Source organism: Erpetoichthys calabaricus, chromosome 4, assembly GCF_900747795.2.
Source record: "Erpetoichthys calabaricus chromosome 4, fErpCal1.3, whole genome shotgun sequence".
Classification (NCBI taxonomy): Eukaryota; Metazoa; Chordata; class Cladistia; order Polypteriformes; family Polypteridae; genus Erpetoichthys; species Erpetoichthys calabaricus.
The window spans coordinates 136,427,885-136,448,043 of record NC_041397.2 but is presented as its reverse complement, the minus strand read 5'-3'; the positions used below and the strand labels follow the sequence as shown (position 1 = coordinate 136,448,043).

The 20,159-nt window shown below is 38.9% G+C and overlaps 1 protein-coding gene across 4 annotated transcripts in view; it reads right to left on the bottom strand.

Annotated features, from left to right (window-relative positions):
- ppef1 (protein phosphatase, EF-hand calcium binding domain 1) overlaps window positions 1-20,159 on the bottom strand; it is a 209,986-nt gene that overhangs the window by 42,676 nt on the left and 147,151 nt on the right. For all 4 annotated transcript variants that reach the window (XR_007934848.1, XM_051927109.1, XM_051927111.1 and 1 more), the window contains 3 exons: window positions 13,365-13,401; window positions 12,575-12,724; window positions 2,002-2,355 (listed from right to left, as the gene is read on the bottom strand). Coding sequence is in view for 3 of the 4 variants with exons in the window: in XM_051927109.1 (XP_051783069.1) it covers window positions 2,002-2,355; window positions 12,575-12,724; window positions 13,365-13,401 (541 nt within the window). In the remaining variant the exon portion in view is untranslated. The remainder of the gene's footprint in view (window positions 1-2,001; window positions 2,356-12,574; window positions 12,725-13,364; window positions 13,402-20,159) is intronic.

The window sequence follows — 20,159 nt, the reverse complement described above, 5'->3', positions numbered from 1 at the left end:
GTTGCTCAAATCCCCGCGGTTCGCACCGGCGAAGTTCTGCTTTTAAATTTTTATTAAGAAAAGAAAACCTTTTAAAATTGAGGGAAAAATACCAATAAAAGTTTGTTAAGGATCTGTTTTTTTGTGAAGCTGCCTTCACTCGAGTGATCACTTCGAGCTGACTTGCTGGCTAACCATAAGCGTTACCTGGTAGGCAACCACCCATACAATCAGATTGTGAATCAGACTACGAATGCCGTGAATGTAATTACCCCAATCTACATGCTGTCAAATAAACGAACCACACGCTGTGGCGCAATTTTAGGGGCTTCGCCTCTAGCGCTGACGTCCGAGGTTCGATTCCCGTAAGGGAGTGAAGTGAGTGGGTGGTTACCTACCAGGTAACGCTTATGGTTGGCCAGCAAGTCAGGTAACATCAGCCACGGTGCCTTCAGTAGTGAGAAGCAGATCATAGAATGGATGAAAATAGTTTACTGTCAAATAATGCAAAGACTACGCGACACGTCTTTCCCCCTTATTCTTGGCTCATCAGGCGTACACACCCACTGCACTCGCTTACGGTAATCGAACCTCGGACGTCAGCGCTAGAGGGGCTTCGCAGCGGTGAAGTATTGCTTTGAAATTTTAATTAAGAAGAAAAGAAAACTTTTAAATTATGTCTTAAAAAGAGGTGTAAAGATGATGACGATAAGCTACCAAACCCACCAAGACATGCAATCGTTTAAATCAAGGCGCGAGTCGAAAAACACCATCCCATAATATTAGTTAACGATTAACACATTTCTGTATGTATTGTAAGCATACAATACAACTGATAATATGTTGCACTTATTTATCTGGTGTACCGACATTTTTGCGCATTTAACGGCTGAAATCTAACGTGGTTTGTGCCCTTCAGAATGAAAAGAGTTTGCATTTACCTTTAATAAAAGGCGAGCTTTTAAGCCTGAGAAATTACCCCGTAAATGCACACGTTTAATAGGTTAATATGTACGCTTACACAGTATTAAAAGACACTCAACAATTAACGTCATTTACTTTAGTTCCCGCGTTTGACTCGTGCTGTAAATCTCTTCCTCGTTTTCAGTTCACGTGATTACGTAGGAGGCGTAATACGTGATGACGCGATACGTGACTCCGCCTCCTCCATTAGAGTATATGGACAAAAAACAGGTTCCAGTTATGACCATTATGCGTAGAATTTCGAAATGAAACCTGCCTAATTTTTGTAAGTAAGCTGTAAGGAATGAGCCTGCCAAATTTCAGCCTTCTACCTACACGGGAAGTTGGAGAATTAGTGATGAGTCAGTCAGTGAGGGCTTTGCCTTTTATTAGTATAGATATATAACTGAAAATGTTAATAACATGCTGTACATATTAATATCAAGTTTTTTTTATTTACCTAATTATTCTGAACAATTTGTTCCCTGCAAGTTTGTGTATGCAGTGGCTGATACAGCTCAACATCAGTCTTTATTAGGAATCAGTATATCTGGTAGTCTTATTATAATAATTTTATTATCTCTGCTTGGACTTTCTTCTTTGTTGTTCCACAGTATCTACTATATCTTTTGTAATTGAGACTGAAATTGTAAAATATTTTACAGAAGAAACCACAGAACTGCTTTAAATAGATTAAGAAAGATTTTTCTTGGTGTATAATTACAATGATCCTATTATTTTTGGACACCATCAGGTTTTAAAAAGTAATACGTTTATTAGACTTCCTTAAATTACTTCAGGAATACTGTTTTTCTAGACCATATGTAAGATATTCCTTCCTATGTGCAAAACTATAGCTATTTGTGGTAAACTTAAAAAAACTCACTGCAGCAAGTAATAAAATCATCATAAAATTTAAATAAATTTGCATTATTACACTGTTAATAAGATATTTTAAAGCTTAAAAACAAATATGGATTTGATAATATACTGGACATGTTTAAAGATTGACAATGGCTGTTCAGTTTTTTTATTCTATACTGTATTAGAGCATCCAACCTGTTTCCACTCCAGCTCTTCCCTGATTGGCTCTTCAGCGACAAAGTTGATGCCAGAATCCAGAAATGGTACTTCTAGTATTGCACTGGGGTTGAATAATGTCTGTGATGGAGGATGATGCTCGTCACCAGTTGTCATTACATCTTTCTCCTTGCTGTAACATGGTTTGCATTGTTTAGTATGAAAGGAAGAACAGTTGTTAGAGGAAGGCAGGAAGCCATTGCTTTGAAATGTAGTCTGAATTTTATTCAGTCCGCCAACTCCAATACACTGGGAAAAAAACTGGACTCTTTTTTTGCCTTTATCTGGACTGTCATCTGTGTTCAGCTTGGGCAGTCGCAGTGCTGACTTAAACTGAAAAAGAGAAAACTCGTGAAACTTTTGAGATTATAAAAGAACTGAAAACCCATTTTTGTCATTACAAAGATTATGTCTTTTGTGGAATGCAGTACTCTTCAGTTAACACATCAGAAATATGATAACATTCTGAAACCAACTTAATCCAAGTCAGGGTTGTGAAGAATTAGACTCTACTGTAAGTAACATTATGCACTAGGCGCTAACCAAGGATAGGCTCTCAGTCGATCACTAGGCTCACCCACACACACACAGGATCAGTTTGGATGAACCTCACACATACTGTACAACTGAGTAACCTACACAAACACAGGAAAAACAAATTTTGGACAGAGCATTTGCATCCTAAATGTTACATTTGTATGACACCATGCCAACCTCAGATAAAACAAAAACATACTTCATAAAATTTTAGGAACGAGAATATTTGATTGACTAAAACTAATGGAGAGAAAGGTAGACTGATTTAAAAAAAAAAACAAATAAGGTTTATAGCTTCATGTTTTCCAGATGTAAAACAGGAAAATATGCAGCTCATCAAAAAAATACATGGCAGTATATGGAGATTTACATTCTGTGCAATTTATACTGTGTTAAGTTTTGATTTAGGGTTACCAGATGGCTCCATAATAATGGACTACTACAGTTTAGGAAATTTTTCATATTCATTATATAAGCATATGTCAGCTTGGTTTAAAATTGTGCAGTGAATTAAATTACACTAAAACAGAATCCCAATTGATTTTAGTAGGCTTCTGGTGACAAAAATAAGCATTTACTTTCATGGAACAAGTGATGTATTCAGTCGTGTACTACTGTTGTTTTGAGCCCAAACACAATGTTTTCAAAGTATACTATCAAGTCCCATTAGCTGCAAGGGTGGAAGATATCAGACTGAAATTGCAGACACCAGTAGATAGATAGATAGATAGATAGATAGATAGATACTTTATTAATCCCCAAGGGGAAATGCACATACTCCAGCAGCAGCATACTGATAAAAAACAATATTCATTAAAGAGTGATAAAAATGCAGTGCAAGTTGAAAAATGCAAGGTGGAGAGTGCAAAGCAGGTATAACAGTCAATAATATTGTATCATGTTAACGTTTACCCCCTGGGTGGAATTGAAGAGTCGCATAGTGTGAGGGAGGAACGATCTCCTCAGTCTGTCAGTGGAGTAGGACAGTGACAGCAGTCTGTCGCTGAAGCTGCTCCTCTGTCTGGAGATGATACTGTTTACTGGATGCAGTGGATTGTTCATTATTGACAGGAGCCTGCTCAGCACTCTTCGCTCTGCCACAGATGTCAAACTGTCCAGCTCCATGCCTACAATACAGCATGCCTTCCTCAACAGTTTGTCCAGGCGTGAGGTGTCCCTCTTTTTTATGCTGCCTCCCCAGCACACCACCGCGTAGAAGAGGGCACTCACCACAACCGTTTGATAGAACATCTGAAGCATCTTATTGCAGATGTTGAAAGAGGCTATCCTCCTAAGGAAGTATAGTCGGCTCTGTCCCCTCTTGCACAGAGCATTGTTATTGGCAGTCCAGTCCAGTTTATCATCCAGCTTCACTCCCAGGTATTTATAGGTCTGTACCCTCTGCACACAGTCACCTCTGATGATCATGGGGTCCATGAGGGGTCTGAGCCTCCTAAAATCCACCACCAGCTCTTTGGTTTTGCTGGTGTTCAGTTGTAGATGGTTTGAGTCGCACCATTTAACAAAGTCCTTGATTAGGTTCCTATACTCCTCCTCCTGTCCACTCCTGATGCAGCCCACGATAGCAGTGTCGTCAGTGAACTTTTGCACATGGCAGGACTCCGAGTTGCATTGGAAGTGCGATGTATATAGGCTGAACAGGACCAGAGAAAGTACAGTCCCCTGCGGCGCTCCTGTGTGGCTGACCACAATGTCAGACGTGCAGTTCCCAAAACGTACATATTGAGGTCTGTCTGTAAGATAGTTCACGATCCATGCCACCAGGTATGAATCTACTCCCATCTCTGTCAGCTTGTCCCTAAGGAGCAGAGGTTGGATGGTGCTAGAGAAGTCCAGAAACATAATTCTTACAGCACCACTGCCTCTGTCCAAGTGGGAGAGTGATCGGTGTAGCATATAGATGATGGCATCCTCCGCTCCCACCTTCTCCTGGTATGCGAACTGCAGAGGGTTGAGGGCGTGGCGGACCTGTGACCTCAGGTGGTAAAGCAGCAGCCGCTCCATGGTCTTCATCACATGTGACATCAGGGCTACAGGCCTGAAGTCATTCAGCTCACTAGGACATGATACCTTTGGGACTGGGGTGATGCAAAATGTTTTCCAAAGCCTTGGGACTCTCCCCTGTTCCAGGCTCAGGTTGAAGATGTGCTGTAGAGGACTCCCCTGGTCCAATGCACAGGCCTTGAACAGTCGTGGCGATACTCCATCTGGACCCATTGCTTTGCTGGCACGAAGTCTCCTCAGCTCTCTGCTTACCTGGGCTGTTGTAATTGTGGGTGGTGGAAAACTCTCTCCTATGTTGGTATCAGCAGAAGGATGGGTGGAGGATGCAGTACTCTGAGGTAAGAGTGAGAGTGGGGTTAGGGTGGTCAAACCTGCCAAAAATGTTCATCAGATTTGCTTTCTCCCTGTCTCTCTCGATGGAGGCACCCCGCTTCAAGCTGCAGCCAGTGATGATCTTCATCCCATCCCACAATTCCTTCATGCTGTTATTCTGCAACTTTTGCTCCAGTTTTCTCCTGTACTGTTCCTTTTCCGACCTGTGCTGGATTCGGAGTTCCTTCTGCACGCACTTGAGCTCATGCTGATCACCGCCTTTAAAAGCCCTTTTCTTCTGGCTCAAAAGGCCATTGATGTCACTTGTAATCCATGGCTTGTTGTTAGCATAGCAGCGTACTGTTCTTACTGGAACTACAATGTCCATACAGAAGTTGATGTAGTCAGTAGTGCAGTCAACAACCTCCTCAATGTTCTCACTATGTGATCCCTGCAGGTGCATGTGGTTGTAGGTAGCTCCCTCACTCTTGGTTTGTAGTGAGGCTGAAGCAGAATCAGAATCTCTCTTCTGTTTTCTTTTCCGGTGTCCTTTTGGTACCCAAAATACCATGATGTTCCAACAATGATGGATGGATTAAAAGCCAGAAGTCTGTATGACCATCAGCATCAAGTGACTCTGTGAGAACCCTAACTACAAAGAGGACTATTTCATTTATGTTAGGTAGAATGCCCAGGGGGGACTGGGTGGTCTCGTGGCCTGGAACCTCTACAGATTTTTTTTTTTTTTTCTCCAGCTTTCTGGAGTTTTTTTTTTTTTGTTTTTTTCTGTCCACCCTGGCCATCGGACCTTACTCCTTTTCTATGTTAACTAATGTTGTCTTATTTTAATTTATTTTGTCTTTTATTTTTCTTTTCTTCATTATGTAAAGCACTTTGAGCTACTTTTTGTATGAAAATGTACTATATAAATAAATGTTGTTGTTGTTTCCCAAGCGCAGGCAGCAGGGTGGTGCTGTATGCGTCCTTAACATTTGCATACAGTAGGTCAATAGTTCTATTTCCCTGGATGTTACAATCCACATACTGGGAGAAGGCAGGTAATGTTTTGTCCAGCATCACATGATTAAAGTCTCCAGCGATTAGCACAAGCGCCTTGGGGTGCTGCGTTTGTAGTTTAGCAACAGCGGAGTGGATGATGTCATCCGCTATCTCCACATCCGCGCGAGGAGAGATGTAAACAATAACAACAATGACGTGTCCAAACTCTCTGGGCAAGTAATAGGGATGCAGACTTCCATCCAACAGTTCGATGTCCCTGCAGCAAGTGGAGATTTTAACGTTTACATGTCCAGAGTTGCACCACCTTGCATTCACATAGACAGCAAGTCATCCTCCTTTCTGCTTCCCGCAGGTATTTGCGTCTCTGTCCACTCTAACTGTGCTAAACCCGGGTAGCTCCACATTAGCATCTAGGATGCTAGTTATTAGCCATGCTTCAGAAAAACATAACAAACTGCATTCTCTGTAGTTCCTGACATTGTGTGTGAAAGAAGACAATTGTGCTTCAAAACTGGACACTTGGGTATTGTCCCAACTTTTGAAAGGAAGACAAGAAAGAATGTGTTCTAGCTATCAAGGAAATTACACTTTTCAGCCTCCCTGTCAAGGCCCACAGCAGGATACTATAATTTAGAAACCATCCAATAGTTGAACCTCAAATTAAGAATGATCAATACAGATTTTTTCCAGGGTGTGGAACAGGGGTACAGGTGTTTGAACTCTGTACTTTGTGGTATTGTTTGGAAGGTGTTAGAAAAATTAAATAACTTCTAGGTTGCTGCTGTGTGCCCTTTATTAGACTTACTATTGAGTCAGTGCAGCATCAGCAGTAGTTTACAGACATTTTGTATCTTACTATGATGTTAAAATGGAAGTCCTTAAATAAAGTTCAGTTTACCTGTCTACATTTTCATTCTCATTAATGGTCACAAGCTCTGGGTAATGATAAAGAGAATGTGATCACATTTATGCCCATCACTGTCAGTAATGGGCATAAACTGAAAAAAAGCTTAGGACTTCAGCAATATGGGAGGACATCACTTTTTATTAGATTCAAGAAGAGCCAGATGACCTGGTTTAAGCATGTAGCTAGGAGATCTCCTGGACACTCAACCACAGAAATCATAAAAGCATAGCCACAAAGAGAAGGTCTGTGATATTTCCCAGGACACAATTAAAGAATCATATATTTTGGATGCCTTGGAAGCACCCGAGAATTCTGCACTGTAGCTACACCGTTCCAAAAATTTGGGATCATGCATGTAGTTTACATATTCACCAACTGGCTACAGGATTTCAGAATGTAAATTCCTTTAGTTAAGAAGCAACAGTCTTAATAATTGTGCCACTGTGCCAGTTAGATAAGCATCCACCCATCTGCTCATTTTACCGTATGTCATAGCCTATTCCAGCACCATCATGTTTAAGGTAGGAATCAAACCTGGATGGGGAACCAGGGCACTGCAGGGCACAATCACATACATAACTACACTCATTCATAAAGGGACAATTCTCTTATTAACTGAAAATGTAAATCTTTTTGAATATTGGGAGTTAAAAAAAACATTGTGTAGACACATATAACATGTAGGTTCTCCCAGACCAAGAACAAGAAGTTATAAGGTGCCAGACATGGCAGTAATGAAAAACAGCAAGGATTTTGGCTTCTGGTGCATTCTGCTTATATTTTCTTTTTCCACACCAAAAGGTACAAGGTACCTACCTCGGGGGAATCTATTACATTAACCACCAAATTAAAATTAAAAATTCTGCAAAGGTGAGCTGATATTGTATTCAAAGGCTGAAATGTAAATTATAAAGGTGCAAAACAACACCCAGTGCACTTTATATATTAAGTACAGATTGTGATACATGGCCTCCCATACTGTTTAGTTCAGCAAAGCTGTCATAGGTTTGAAGAGTGTATTTTAGAACAGTTATACTGTAATTTCCTTAATCAAAAAAACTGCAATGGAATTAATGTCATCTTAACTTATTTTCTACTTATGGTGTTTGCATAGTTTTATGGTTTACAGTTAGCTATTGACTAGCATTATAATTTCAACACAGGGCTCATGTTTTGTTATTGCATGCCCTGAGATGTGCTGGCAACTCATCAGGTGTTTGTACCTGCCTTATGCATTATACATCCAGATACACATTTGTCAATATAAGCAAGTTAGAAAATGGATGGATGGAGAGATAATGTCAAAGAAAGAGAAAGTGAATGAGGGAAAGAGAAACATAGACAGGGTGATAAAAAAGGGATATCTAAGTTACTGTAGCACATCATTGTTTCCAATTAGTTTACATTTATGGTGTTAAGATAAAACAGATCCTCAGAGGAATGCTAAGTGGTTGTTTTGTTTTTCAAAAATCAAATCAATCAAGCAACAACATTTTAAGCTGTAAATTAGTATTCTGCTCTCGGAAATAGTCCACAGGGCAATTTCACTGTAAGAGTACTTCATTAGTCTGTCAAGAAGCATTTTGAAGCATTTGGCTCATACAGCCAATTTTTCTAAATGGAACGACTTGACTGTCCATGTGTTGATCCTGTTGCATTTCTGTGTCATGCTTGTTATTTTACATCCTGACATTTGGAAAAACCAGAAGGTTTTGTGCAGTTAGGAGGACGGAAATCTCTATAAAACTGGAAAATATACAGTATGTCAGAGAAAGGAAGAAGCACCCCTATTAACTCATTCAAGAATTGTTCTTAGGGGGCACATGTGAAAACGGTTTTATATAAACATACATAAAAGTGTTTCACAGTGTCTAGTCTAAGTTCACTGTTGTTAACTGGTGTAACTGTCTCATTATTAATAGTCAGTTGCATTAAGTTGAAAATATAAGAGGAAATACACATGGGGAAGGCTTCGTGGTCTAGCAAAATATCATGCCATTTCCTCCAAGGGCTGCCCTTAGTTAAAAGCAAGCAAGTGGTCAATAAGCAGTTTCTAGAGTGGTCGGTAAGCAAATAGCAATTCAACATGACCAAAGACCAATGTAAGAAGCCCTGGGGGTATTCTGGAAATAAACACAACGTACAGTATAAATAGTTGCCTCCTTCCAAGCCATGTTAATCTCAAGGTCAACAACAACTCACCACAAGGAAAAGCCTGCTTTTGTATCTGAAGTCTCTGACTTTCTCACTCATTCCAGACCTACCAACAACTCTCTGGGTCCAGTACCAGCCCATTTTCTCCACTTGTGCTTTGCTGATGATCCTTCATTCATCACACCCTTTATCAATCTGTATCTAAAGTTTGGCTCCGTCCCTGTTTCTCCCACACTTAGAAAAGCTGTTGTTATTCTGTAAAGACCAACCTTTGACTCTTCCATCTGACCAATATTTTCACCTTCTTTTCATTTCAAAAGCTTAGAATGCACTGTCTGTTGTGAACTAACTTGGCTGCTAACTACCATATTTGAACCTTTTGGTATACTGCATAGCACTGCTGCCTTGCAGTTAGGAGACCTGGGTTCGCTTCCCAGGTCCTCTCTGCATAAAGTTTGCATGTTCTCCCCATGTCTGCGTGGGTTTCCTCCGGGTGCTCCGGTTTCCTCCCACAGTCCAAACACATGCAGGTTAGGTGCATTGGTGATCCTAAATTGTCCCTGGTGTGTGTGTGTGCTTGGTGTGTGTATGTGCCCTGCGGTGGGCTGGTGCCCTGCCCGGGGTTTGTTTCCTGCCTTGCGCCCTGTGTTGGCTGGGATTGGCTCTAGCAGACCCCCGTGACCCTGTAGGTAGGATATAGCGGGTTGCACAACGGATTGATAAATGGATGGTATACTGCATACCTTAGGAATTTAACTGATGACAGGTTTTGCACACTTTTTTGTAAATGGCAAAAGAAAGTTATTTTTTCCTTCAAACAGGAAATCTTGCATGAATTTTGGTTCAGTTACTGCTTTATAATTTCCACATATACAGTAACTTTGGTAATCTGGTTCCTATTTACTAGTTCCCTCCTCTGCTTGTAATGCAGTGCGGTCCAAAAACAGTCATCTGTCTGCTCTTGTCATTTTCTTCATAACTCATTGTGCATTACTATTGTGTTGTTGACTTGGCATTCCACAGGTTTATCTACAAATTCTGTTGCTAGCCTTCCATGTTTTCAATGTGATCCATTCTTTGTATTTCTTCCTTATTAGTTCTTGCTGCTTTTGATGTACATTTATATTACTATCCTTTCCCACTTCCTCGTTGATGCCATTACTAATACAAACATTACTCACAGGGTATTGAAATGCCTGAAGCTTGTTCTTCACCTTGAAGAATGAATTCACTCTTTACTTTAGTGGCCCTTAACTTACCAGCATCAACATGACTCTGTAATTTAGTTCTCTGCCAAGAACACCTTAGTTTCAGTTTCTCACAAGCTGCTAAAAGCTATTGATTACGACCAACATCGGAACCTCTCATCATTTTGACATCAAGCATTGAGCGTCTCCAGGTGCCACCAATAAACAAATAGTCAATTTGGTTTCTGTTTCTCTATATCAGTTTGTTGATGTCAAGATATGGGAATAGGGTACCTCCCAGATAAAACTCTTTATGATGCAGAACGAAGGAAGTCCTTCTCTGTTCTCATGCATGGTACAACATCTATGTTTCCATACATCTTTACCAAAGTGGATGTTAATCAATTTGCATTCATGTAGGGAAGTTTTCTTTACCCCGTGACCCTGTGTTCGGATTCAGCGGGTTGGAAAATGGATGGATGGAAGTTTTCTTTACTTTCTTCTGCAGCTTTTCACAGAATGCATCTTTCTCTCCAAACACATGACAGCAAAGATGACAATTAAAAGTAGAAAAATTGTAATTTTTTTCCCTAATGATTACAGTTTATGTGATCCTTGATGAATAAATTCAAACTATAAGACAGCTAGGACATGAGTTAACACGTTAACAAAATTTGCTTCTCTAATCTGTCAGTCCATGGAAAAGATTTGTGATTTGGACACAATGAGATTACTGCAGGACTTGTGCTTTTTGGTAATGTTTCAAAGATTATTAAAAAAATAATTCAAATTAATTTAAATATGTTCAAAATTACAACTCTGTAATTTCAAAGTTTAAAGTCTAAAAGCAAAATTACTTCATCATATTATCAACTTGAATAAATAATAATTCTTTGTATTTATATAGCGCTTTTCTCACTACTCAAAGCGCTCAGCAAAAAATGTCCACTGACAAGAAACCGTAAAAATTGCTAATAATTTATGGTGATTCAAACACTTTCTTCAATTGTATTATTTTTCAATACCACATTCTAAACAACAGCGACTCAACATGCATTATACAAAAAAATGATCATTGATCCAAAGATGGGGTCAGGTACCTCTCCCACCTTTTATATTGTTCACGTCGGTCTCCTGGATCTGTACAGCTAACATCCTGATCGTTTGAGTCAACTCTCTGCCAAATGGTGGTCAGTTATCAGGTAATGCCTGTCTACACAAATGCCCAGATTCTGATTCGATGACACAATTACAAAGTCAATCATAGCATTTTGGCTTGTATTAGTGTGCCACACATGCAGAAGCAACATTTTGTTTGAATATGCTGTTTGTTATGGTCACTCAGTAATTGGGCCTGATATTTCCACCACTTCCTATTCATAACCACTAAAATTATGTAGAAGGATTACACAGACAGCGGTCAGAAGTACATAAACAAAACTCAGATCTTCTCCATGTGCAGGCTGACGCCACTCACACATTCCTGGGGCAGAAATTCCCAAAGAGAAGATAGACCACACTAATCAAGAATTTTAATTCCATAGCCAATACTGTGTTTTCAAGCAAAGTCAGCTGAATCAAGTACTGTATATACTCATGTATAAGTCGGGTCTTGAAACCCAGAAAATCGATCATAAAATCAGACCCTGACTTATACGGCTGTTCAAAAATGCAACACTTACATTTTTTTTTTTGCATCTTCTTGCCTCCCCCAGTCTCGTATCAGTTTCTCAGACACATTGAATTTTGTTGCAGCAGCGCAGTTACTAATTTCTTTCATTACTTCAACGACGTTTAATTTAAAACCATCTTCATATTTTCTTCTAATCGAATGCTCCATCATAGATAAGGGATGCCCTTACGATAAAGGTGTATGAGGGTGTGAGATACAAAAAATACAAAACAGTGCAAACGTTGCATTCGGAGTAGTTTGTGTATTACCGTGTGGTCACAGGCACAATAGAGAGAATGAGAGAGAGGTTAGGAGCACACGCTGATACAGCGCATTGCCGCACCCAGATAGAAAAAAAAGGCAGTGTGCTCCATGGTTACTCTCTCAGGTGGGCATTAGCATATCATAATCTCTTGGACCAATAGCATGAGTTTTCCACATTCGACTTATACGACCGACATAGGGGCCTGAGTTGCCTCGAAAGCTTGCATATTGTAATCTTTTTAGTTAGCCAATAAAAGGTGTCATTTTGCTTGGCTTTTCTCTACATTCATAATGGCTAACACGGTACAACACTCTTGTACTACAGAAATTATACGATAAAATCATGTCCCGACTTATCCACGGGAGAACTTATCCGCGAGTATATGCGGTAAGTTCTTTTCAATATGAATACAAGTTCTAACTCCTTGTGAACTATAAAATAACATTTAAGTATGGATTATGTCAACTACTCACTTTGTGTCTTTCAATCGAAGCCAGGACATCAAGGTCAGTGAAGTCTGATATTCCTCCATGTACAATTAGAACTTTATTATCTATTATTGTTGCTATTGGAAGAAAGCTGAAGACATCTTGCAGGAGCTGAAGGATTTCTCTGCCGTGGGTCTGAAATAAGTAATCAAAAAGTTTTATCAATGGTTTTATTGTGAAGATGAATGTTTAAATTGGTTACCATACAATATCTTTTTATTAAAACATCACAATTTTTGTAGCCCAAAGAGAAGTGCTGTTGTAAGTTTTCTTTTAAAACATCTAATCAGCCTTTCAGTTTTAAAATATCTAAGACTCTGAAATACAGTTGTATCATAGCAACTATCATGATCACATTTACCACAAAAGTATTTGCATCTCATCCAGTAATGGTTTCTATATTTTGTTATAGGTTTAGATCTATTAATGTATTTATGGCATTGGATTCAAAGGTAACTGAACAAACGATCAAAAATTGTTATTTTGACTTGGGGGGAAAAAAAACCATGATCATATCTGTCCTTGCTAAATCTGATTGAAATATCTAGTCAAACAGCAATTTCATTATGTCAGTTTCTGAAAATGACACGGCAACTGAGTTATTTAAACCCTTGGAAGATAAATCCTCATGACTGACTGGCTACAGTCATCTGTCTTAAACTGAACACTTTAACCAAATACTGTAACTTCTTCCTTACAGTAACTGGCATGATCAGTACTCTACATCTCCAAAACATACTATGTATAAACCTTTCTAAATTATGTAATTATTTACCTTGTATTTCTGCATAACCTCTTTAGTAAATCCATATCTGTAAAAGCAATAAAATAATCTGAATTAATCACTGCACAGTAAGAAGCTGAAATATCTAACTTGTATCTGAAATTGAATATAAATATGAGGAGTCCTTACAAATTTGAACAAAATGGCTAGTACAAACTGTCATTACAATTTGTTTTTTTCATTATTGATATACTCCAAAATTATTTTAAATGGGATTTTCAGAAAGCACACAAAGCAGGGATGAATGAAAGGGTCCAGTGACAACAAATCATGTTGCTGAAGTAACCACATTTTTAACATATAGACAAATGGGTTTTCTTTTTTTTTTTTGTATGTCATGTCATTCTCTAACACACTTAATTCATACCAGGATCTTGGGGTGCTGGAGCCTATCCCAAATTGCATAGGGCACAAGGCAGGAACAAACCCTGGACAGGGCATTAGTCCATCTCTGTACACACACACTAAACACACGCTAGGCCCAATTTAAATTTAGCATCACCAGTTTACTTAACCTGTACAGTATGTCTTTGGACTGTGGGAGGAAACCAGACCAAAAAGGGGAAAACCAATTCAGACACAGGTATAATGTACAAATTTGGGTTTGGCTCGAAGATATGTGCATGGGTCAAAATACTCTATACCAATGCAGAAGCTTCACTTTGTATTAACATTGTTTCAGACTACTTCAGACTAGATTGTGGTACTTGACAAGGATGCCCATATCACCACATCTCTTTGCAATTTCCATTAAGCCATTGGCTGTTCACTTTCGGAATGCATCTGAGATAAAGGGGATTACTTGAACAGAAAAATATCACTATATGCAGATGATGTGGTACTGAATATAATCAGACTCACAAAACTCCATGCCAGCAGTTCACATAGCAATAGCAGAATTTCAAAAGATGTCTGGGCTTAAAATTAATTTGAATAAAAGTGTGCTTTTCCAGTCAATTCTCTAGCACACAATATTAGATTGGACACCTTCCCATTTATCATCACAGATCAGTTTAAATACTAGGAGTAAATTTCACAAGTAAATATGAAGTGCTTTTTCAAGAAATTCTGCTATCTGCATGGAGAAACTTAAACAAGACGTGCATAGATGGTCTACCCTCCATCTCACTTTAGCAGGGAGAATCAACGCTGCCAAGATGAAGCTTCTTTTTCTATTTAAAAGCATCTCCATGTACATTAACAAATCATTTAAAAAAAATTTGATTCAATCATTTGGAATGCTCAACTGGAAGAATCCTAGCTCACGTCTTTTAAGTCAGTTGGTAACTGATGTTATATACAATTTGAAATTGGAAAAAATTGAATTCTTACGTAGAGGATCTTTTCAAAACTCTTTTAAAATCTGGCAAGATCTTGTTAATATCATTTAAGAATAAGCATTTACTGTATATTGGTGAAAAGGATTACATTTACATTTACATCATTTAGCAGACGCTCTTATCCAGAGCGACTTACAACAGTGCTTAGTAATCTACGACTGTTCTTCAGTCTTTAAGGCTAGGATTAAATCTACTGTCATTAAACAAGTTACCGCTGACCAAGTTGTACACAAAACCATGCTAGAAGAAAACAGTAAGTTAGTACAAAAAATTTTTTTTTTTTTGAGAAAAGGGTAGAAAAGAGTATGGGGACTTTAGTCCCCCAAGTGCTGTTTAAAGAAGTGTGTCTTCAGATGACGTTTGAAGACAGTGAGGGTCTCCGCTGTTCGTACAGCAAGAGGAAGTTCGTTCCACCACTGAGGAGCCAACACTGCAAAGAGTCTTGATGCATGTCGTCCTCTTCTTTTAAGTAAGGGTGGTTCGAGACGAGCAGTGCTTGATGTTCTGAGAGAGCGAGAAGTGACACGCTGCTTAACCAGTGCTGATATGTAAGGTGGTGCAGTTCCAGTTTTGGCCTTAAAGGCAAGTGTTAGGGTTTTGAACCTGATGCGGGCAGCCACAGGGAGCCAGTGCAGGTTCCGCAGCAGAGGTGTAGTGTGGGAGAATTTGGGAATATTAAAAATGAGTCTTGCAGCTGCATTCTGGATCAATTGAAGTGGTCGTGTTGCCTTTAGTGAAAGTCCAGACATCAGAGAGTTGCAGTAGTCCAGCTTAGAGATGACCAAGGTCTGGACGAGAAGCTGAGTAGCCTCTGTAGTGAGAAAGGGGCGGATTCTCCTGATGTTGTAAAGAAGATATCTGCAGGACCTGGAGAGGTTGCTGATGTGTGGAGAAAAAGACAATTCTTCATCTAGAGTGACACCAAGACTTCTTGCTGTTTTTGAGGGGACGATAACCGAGTTGTCAAAAGAGATTGCAAGGTCAAGATTCGGAGAGGAGTTGCCTTTGAAGTACTTTGGTACTTTTAAAGTTTTACTCTGGCTGCTGGCCTTCCTCTCTTTCTCTTGGGTGGGGGTTCAATTTAGTTGTTAAGCTTGACTTGATTGATTTTAATAAAATAAACAAAAATTAATGAATTGGCCTCAAATGTGTCTTGTCCTTCTTTGTCAACTGGTGTTTTCATTAGAATATGGGAAGTAAGGCAGTCAATTACATTCGTTATTACACTGATATCTGGGAGCTATTATGTTATAATAGTGTACTTTCATTTGTGATTCATAACCAACAACAGTTTATATATAGTCTTTATCACACAATATGGCATTGTACAGTATTTATCAGAATAAAAACTTTATAAGTGATATACTGTAGGTAGCAGGTGGGGTATTGTTACTGTGTCACAGTGCACACAGGTTTGATTCCTCATTCTCTTTGTTTTAGAACAAAAAGCAGGACACCAAAGTGTTTCGAAGTGGAAGAAGGACAATCAGCAAATTTGCAGCAGTTCCTCAAGGGACCTAGCTAATTAATTAGACTGTTCTGGTAAAAGAGTGGCATTTGGTCACCATACAAGTAGTCTCACAGTGCCTTACGGCAGAGATTTAGTCATTTTCTTTCTGGTGGAGTGATTTCTCTCATTTTTACCTCCAGTCTCTCTCTCTCTCCTCCATTCTCACATCATCTTCTCTGCCTTGTCTTCCCCTCTGGAAATAAGCCTCCATCAAAACTGAAATCCAATTTTTATATCTTTATATCGTACTAATATTATTTTAGTTCAGTTATTTAAATTAGTCTGTCACTAGACTATTTTCACTTGTCAATTCATTATCATTTTAGTTTCTGAACAGTTTTAAGAACATTTGATCATTTTTTATTTATTTATTTAATTTTTTTGCATTTCTGTTGCAGAAACCATGGCATTGACTGCAGATGCTGATATAAAATATGGGAAAGTCTGAGAGAAGAAATCACTACATTTATCTTCATTAAAAACCCTTGTTAGACTGTTATCCATGGGTAAATAAACATATGTTTTCTAATACAGCTTACACAATAGCTCCTCCAATATGTTCCTGACTCTCTCTGTCTCTGTAGACTCTCCACCTGGCTCTCTCCTTACTAATTTCCCAGCTGACTTAAAATATAGTTTACCCAAGCCAGTTTTTTTAATAGTGACCTTATTAGCCCAAAATCCAGGGAGAGTACATTTTCCTTTGCTTCTTTTAGACGTGCTGAATATATAATAGTGTACATATTTATACCTTACCCTTGAAAAACAAAGTAAAAAATAATATAATACATTTTAAGAGGCACTAGTGCACTCCATCATTAAGTTTGGAAGTTAGACTAATACTGAAACTTTAATTAAATAAATTAATTGTTTAGCTGACTTAATACATGAAAAGAATGACAAGACATGTTATATATTTTAGAAAAAAACAATATTACTGGTTGAAAATCAAATTAACTTCGGTGGGCTGGCGCCCTGCCCGGAATTTGCTTCCTGCCTTGTGCTCTGTGTTGGATGGGATTGGCTCCAGCAGACCCCCATGACCCTGTAGTTAGGATATAGCGGGTTGGATAATGGATGGATGGATGGATGGAAATTAAATTAAAGCAACAAGATACTTTCAAATCATAGGCTTAGGTGCTGCTTTTGCTGATTTGAAATGCAATATATATGCTATCTTTGACACCAATCTATAATTTACTACTTTTCAAGAAGTGCTTTATCCAGCTAAGAAATATAAAATAATTAACTCTTTTTCTCACTGAACAGGATACAAAGAAGTTAATTTATTACTCTTTTCAAGTACAACTAACTCTTCTTATTTATAGGCTGCTGCAATTATTCTATGTACAGTTTTCAAATAAAATAAAATAAATTTCAATAAGAAAAGCTGCTGCAGGAAACATTACCAGATGCAGGAAGAAGACTTTTGGTTCATAAATCTCTAATTTAACTTCCAGTTAGGTTTTGGTTAGATTTTGTCCTTTTTCTGTTATTTAAAGATTTAAATAGCTTTGGCCTCTTTACTTAGCATAATTTAGTAATGTTTTGTGATCAACAGGGGGAGCCACAGAGCCCAAAACCCCAAACATGAATTCACTGACACAATCCCAAGTTCAAAACACAAGCTTTTATTTAACAGAATACCTCAGCACAGCAATATAGTTCTGTCTCCTTTCCTGACTCCGACTTGCCTGGATAAGGCAGTGCAGTTCCTTTAATTGAAAACCCAGGAGTACTTCCCCTGCCAGGGCATTGCCCATTTGAAGTACTTCTGGGTCATAAGGAAGACCCATAAAGTAGGGAGTGCAACTCCATGCAGCACCTCCTGGTAGCACCCACGGACCCCAACAGGGCTACCCCACTGGACTACAGTTCACAGCATACCCTGCGGGTGTCCAAATGAGTACTGTAGTACAGGGATGCTGCCATGTTGTGGGTCGGGGATGTATACAGATTTGATATGGAGCCTCCCCCGACCTCTCCATTATATTGGCATCCCAGTCTGTTTAGGAAATGGGGCCAGTACCAGCAGGGATGCAGCCTATGAATGCTGTCCAGTACAGTTTACATACTTTGCAATCATAAATAATAAAGTTACTATAGAGGTTCAAGTCTTTAGGGATAGGACCTTGAACTGATTTGCCTGCTACTATAAAAGATGATCCAACAGTCTTAGCATTTATAAGCTGATGGAAGATTCACTACTTTAGCAAAATTTGTTTTTGTTAGAGTAGCTGACTGTTAATGTTGCATAAATGCTATTTTTCTTAAATAAAATGGTGGAAGACATTATTACCTGCTGTTATTAACACTTTCCTGTTGTTCTTTCCTGTTAGTATCCTGCTGTTGGACTATCACAGATGCCACTACTTCTCCCCATGGAACAAAACATCGGATTGGTTAGGAACCCCTCAGTAATATCACACCACAGTCTTGAACCCCTAGCACATGCTGTATGACAGTGTAAGATGTCCAGAAAAGACAAAGAGGTCAATTGGGTTATGTCAGTCAAACACTCATGTGACATTGTGAGTTTATTTTAAATACTGAATGGGGTGTGAAGACTCAAAAGACCTACAACCAGGACTTACACAGGCCTCCACAGGGCGAAAAATAGTTTTAAAAATAAATTAAATGTTGTAAAATTTAAGAAAAAATCCCTTCAAGAGAGGGAACCATAAAACCTCTGCCTTGGAAGGACAAAGCCAATGCAAAATCTTTATAAATATATAAATATATTTATTTAAAAGTCACAAAAGAAGCACAAAAAGCTGAAACAATACAAAAAAAGGCCCTACCTAAGGCATTCTATAGCAAACAAATCCCAACACATAATTCAACACTAAAAATCAAGAACAGAAGTAAATGAAAACAAAAATATTTTTTCTATAGCACATTTTCAAACACAGAATGTAACGCAAAGTGCTTTAAAAGATGTCTTAAAATAGCTGGAAACAATGATAATCAAATTAAAATTAGAGAGGAATATTAAAGAATAAATAAATTACAAAAAATAAATAATGCACACTACATAAAATAGATATTGTAAGTGCCACACAGGATGGATGGGCATACCGAACAGGAGAGGGGATGGTTCCTTATCCAGACGCGAGACCCCAAGTTGACAGACAGGCATCCCAGCCTACAGAGAGAGAGGTGTCTAATCTGAACGAGACTCCCCATGTGGATGGACGGACCTCCCAGGCAAAGAAGAGGAAGGTTCCTTACCTGGACAAGCCATAAGCTTGTCTGGATATATGGACTGGATATATTTGTAGTACTTTCCCTGACCGGGATAAAAGGCAAGGACAGGCAAGGACTGTCTCTGGGAGATGTTTATTTCCCCAAGACACTAGATGGCAGTGGCCCTGGATATTGGTGCCCATTCGGAAAGTATCAGGGAATGCCAAGAATTGTAGTCCAGTAGTGTAGCCCTGCTGAGGTCCATGGGGGCTGCAAGAGGGGGCTGCAGGGAGATACAGTACACTCCCTGTTATTTGGGACTTACATATGACCTAAAAGTGCTTCCAATGGGCAAAAGCCCTGGCACCGGAAGTACTCCCGGGTCCTCAATAAAAGAGTCCGCAGTGCTTTGTCCAGAAGAGTTGGAGCTGGGAGAATGAAAGGCAACACTCGACTGGAGGAGAGCAGTGCAATAGAGAGAGAGAGAGTAAGAGAAAGAAGAGGAAATACTTGTTTATTTGCTTGTAGAAAGATATTTTGTATAATAAGCCTCCTTTATTTGAACCTGGAACTGTGTTTGTGTGTTCATGGGGTTGGGGGCTCTATGGCACTCCGTAGCCTTCACAATATATAATGAATAGAATAGTAGAATTGCTTCAAGTCTCTAAAGATGAATTAGATGATAAGGTCAAATGGGAGAACAGAAAATTTAAAAAAAAAAAACTCCAGTTAAGCTAGAGGAAACAAAAA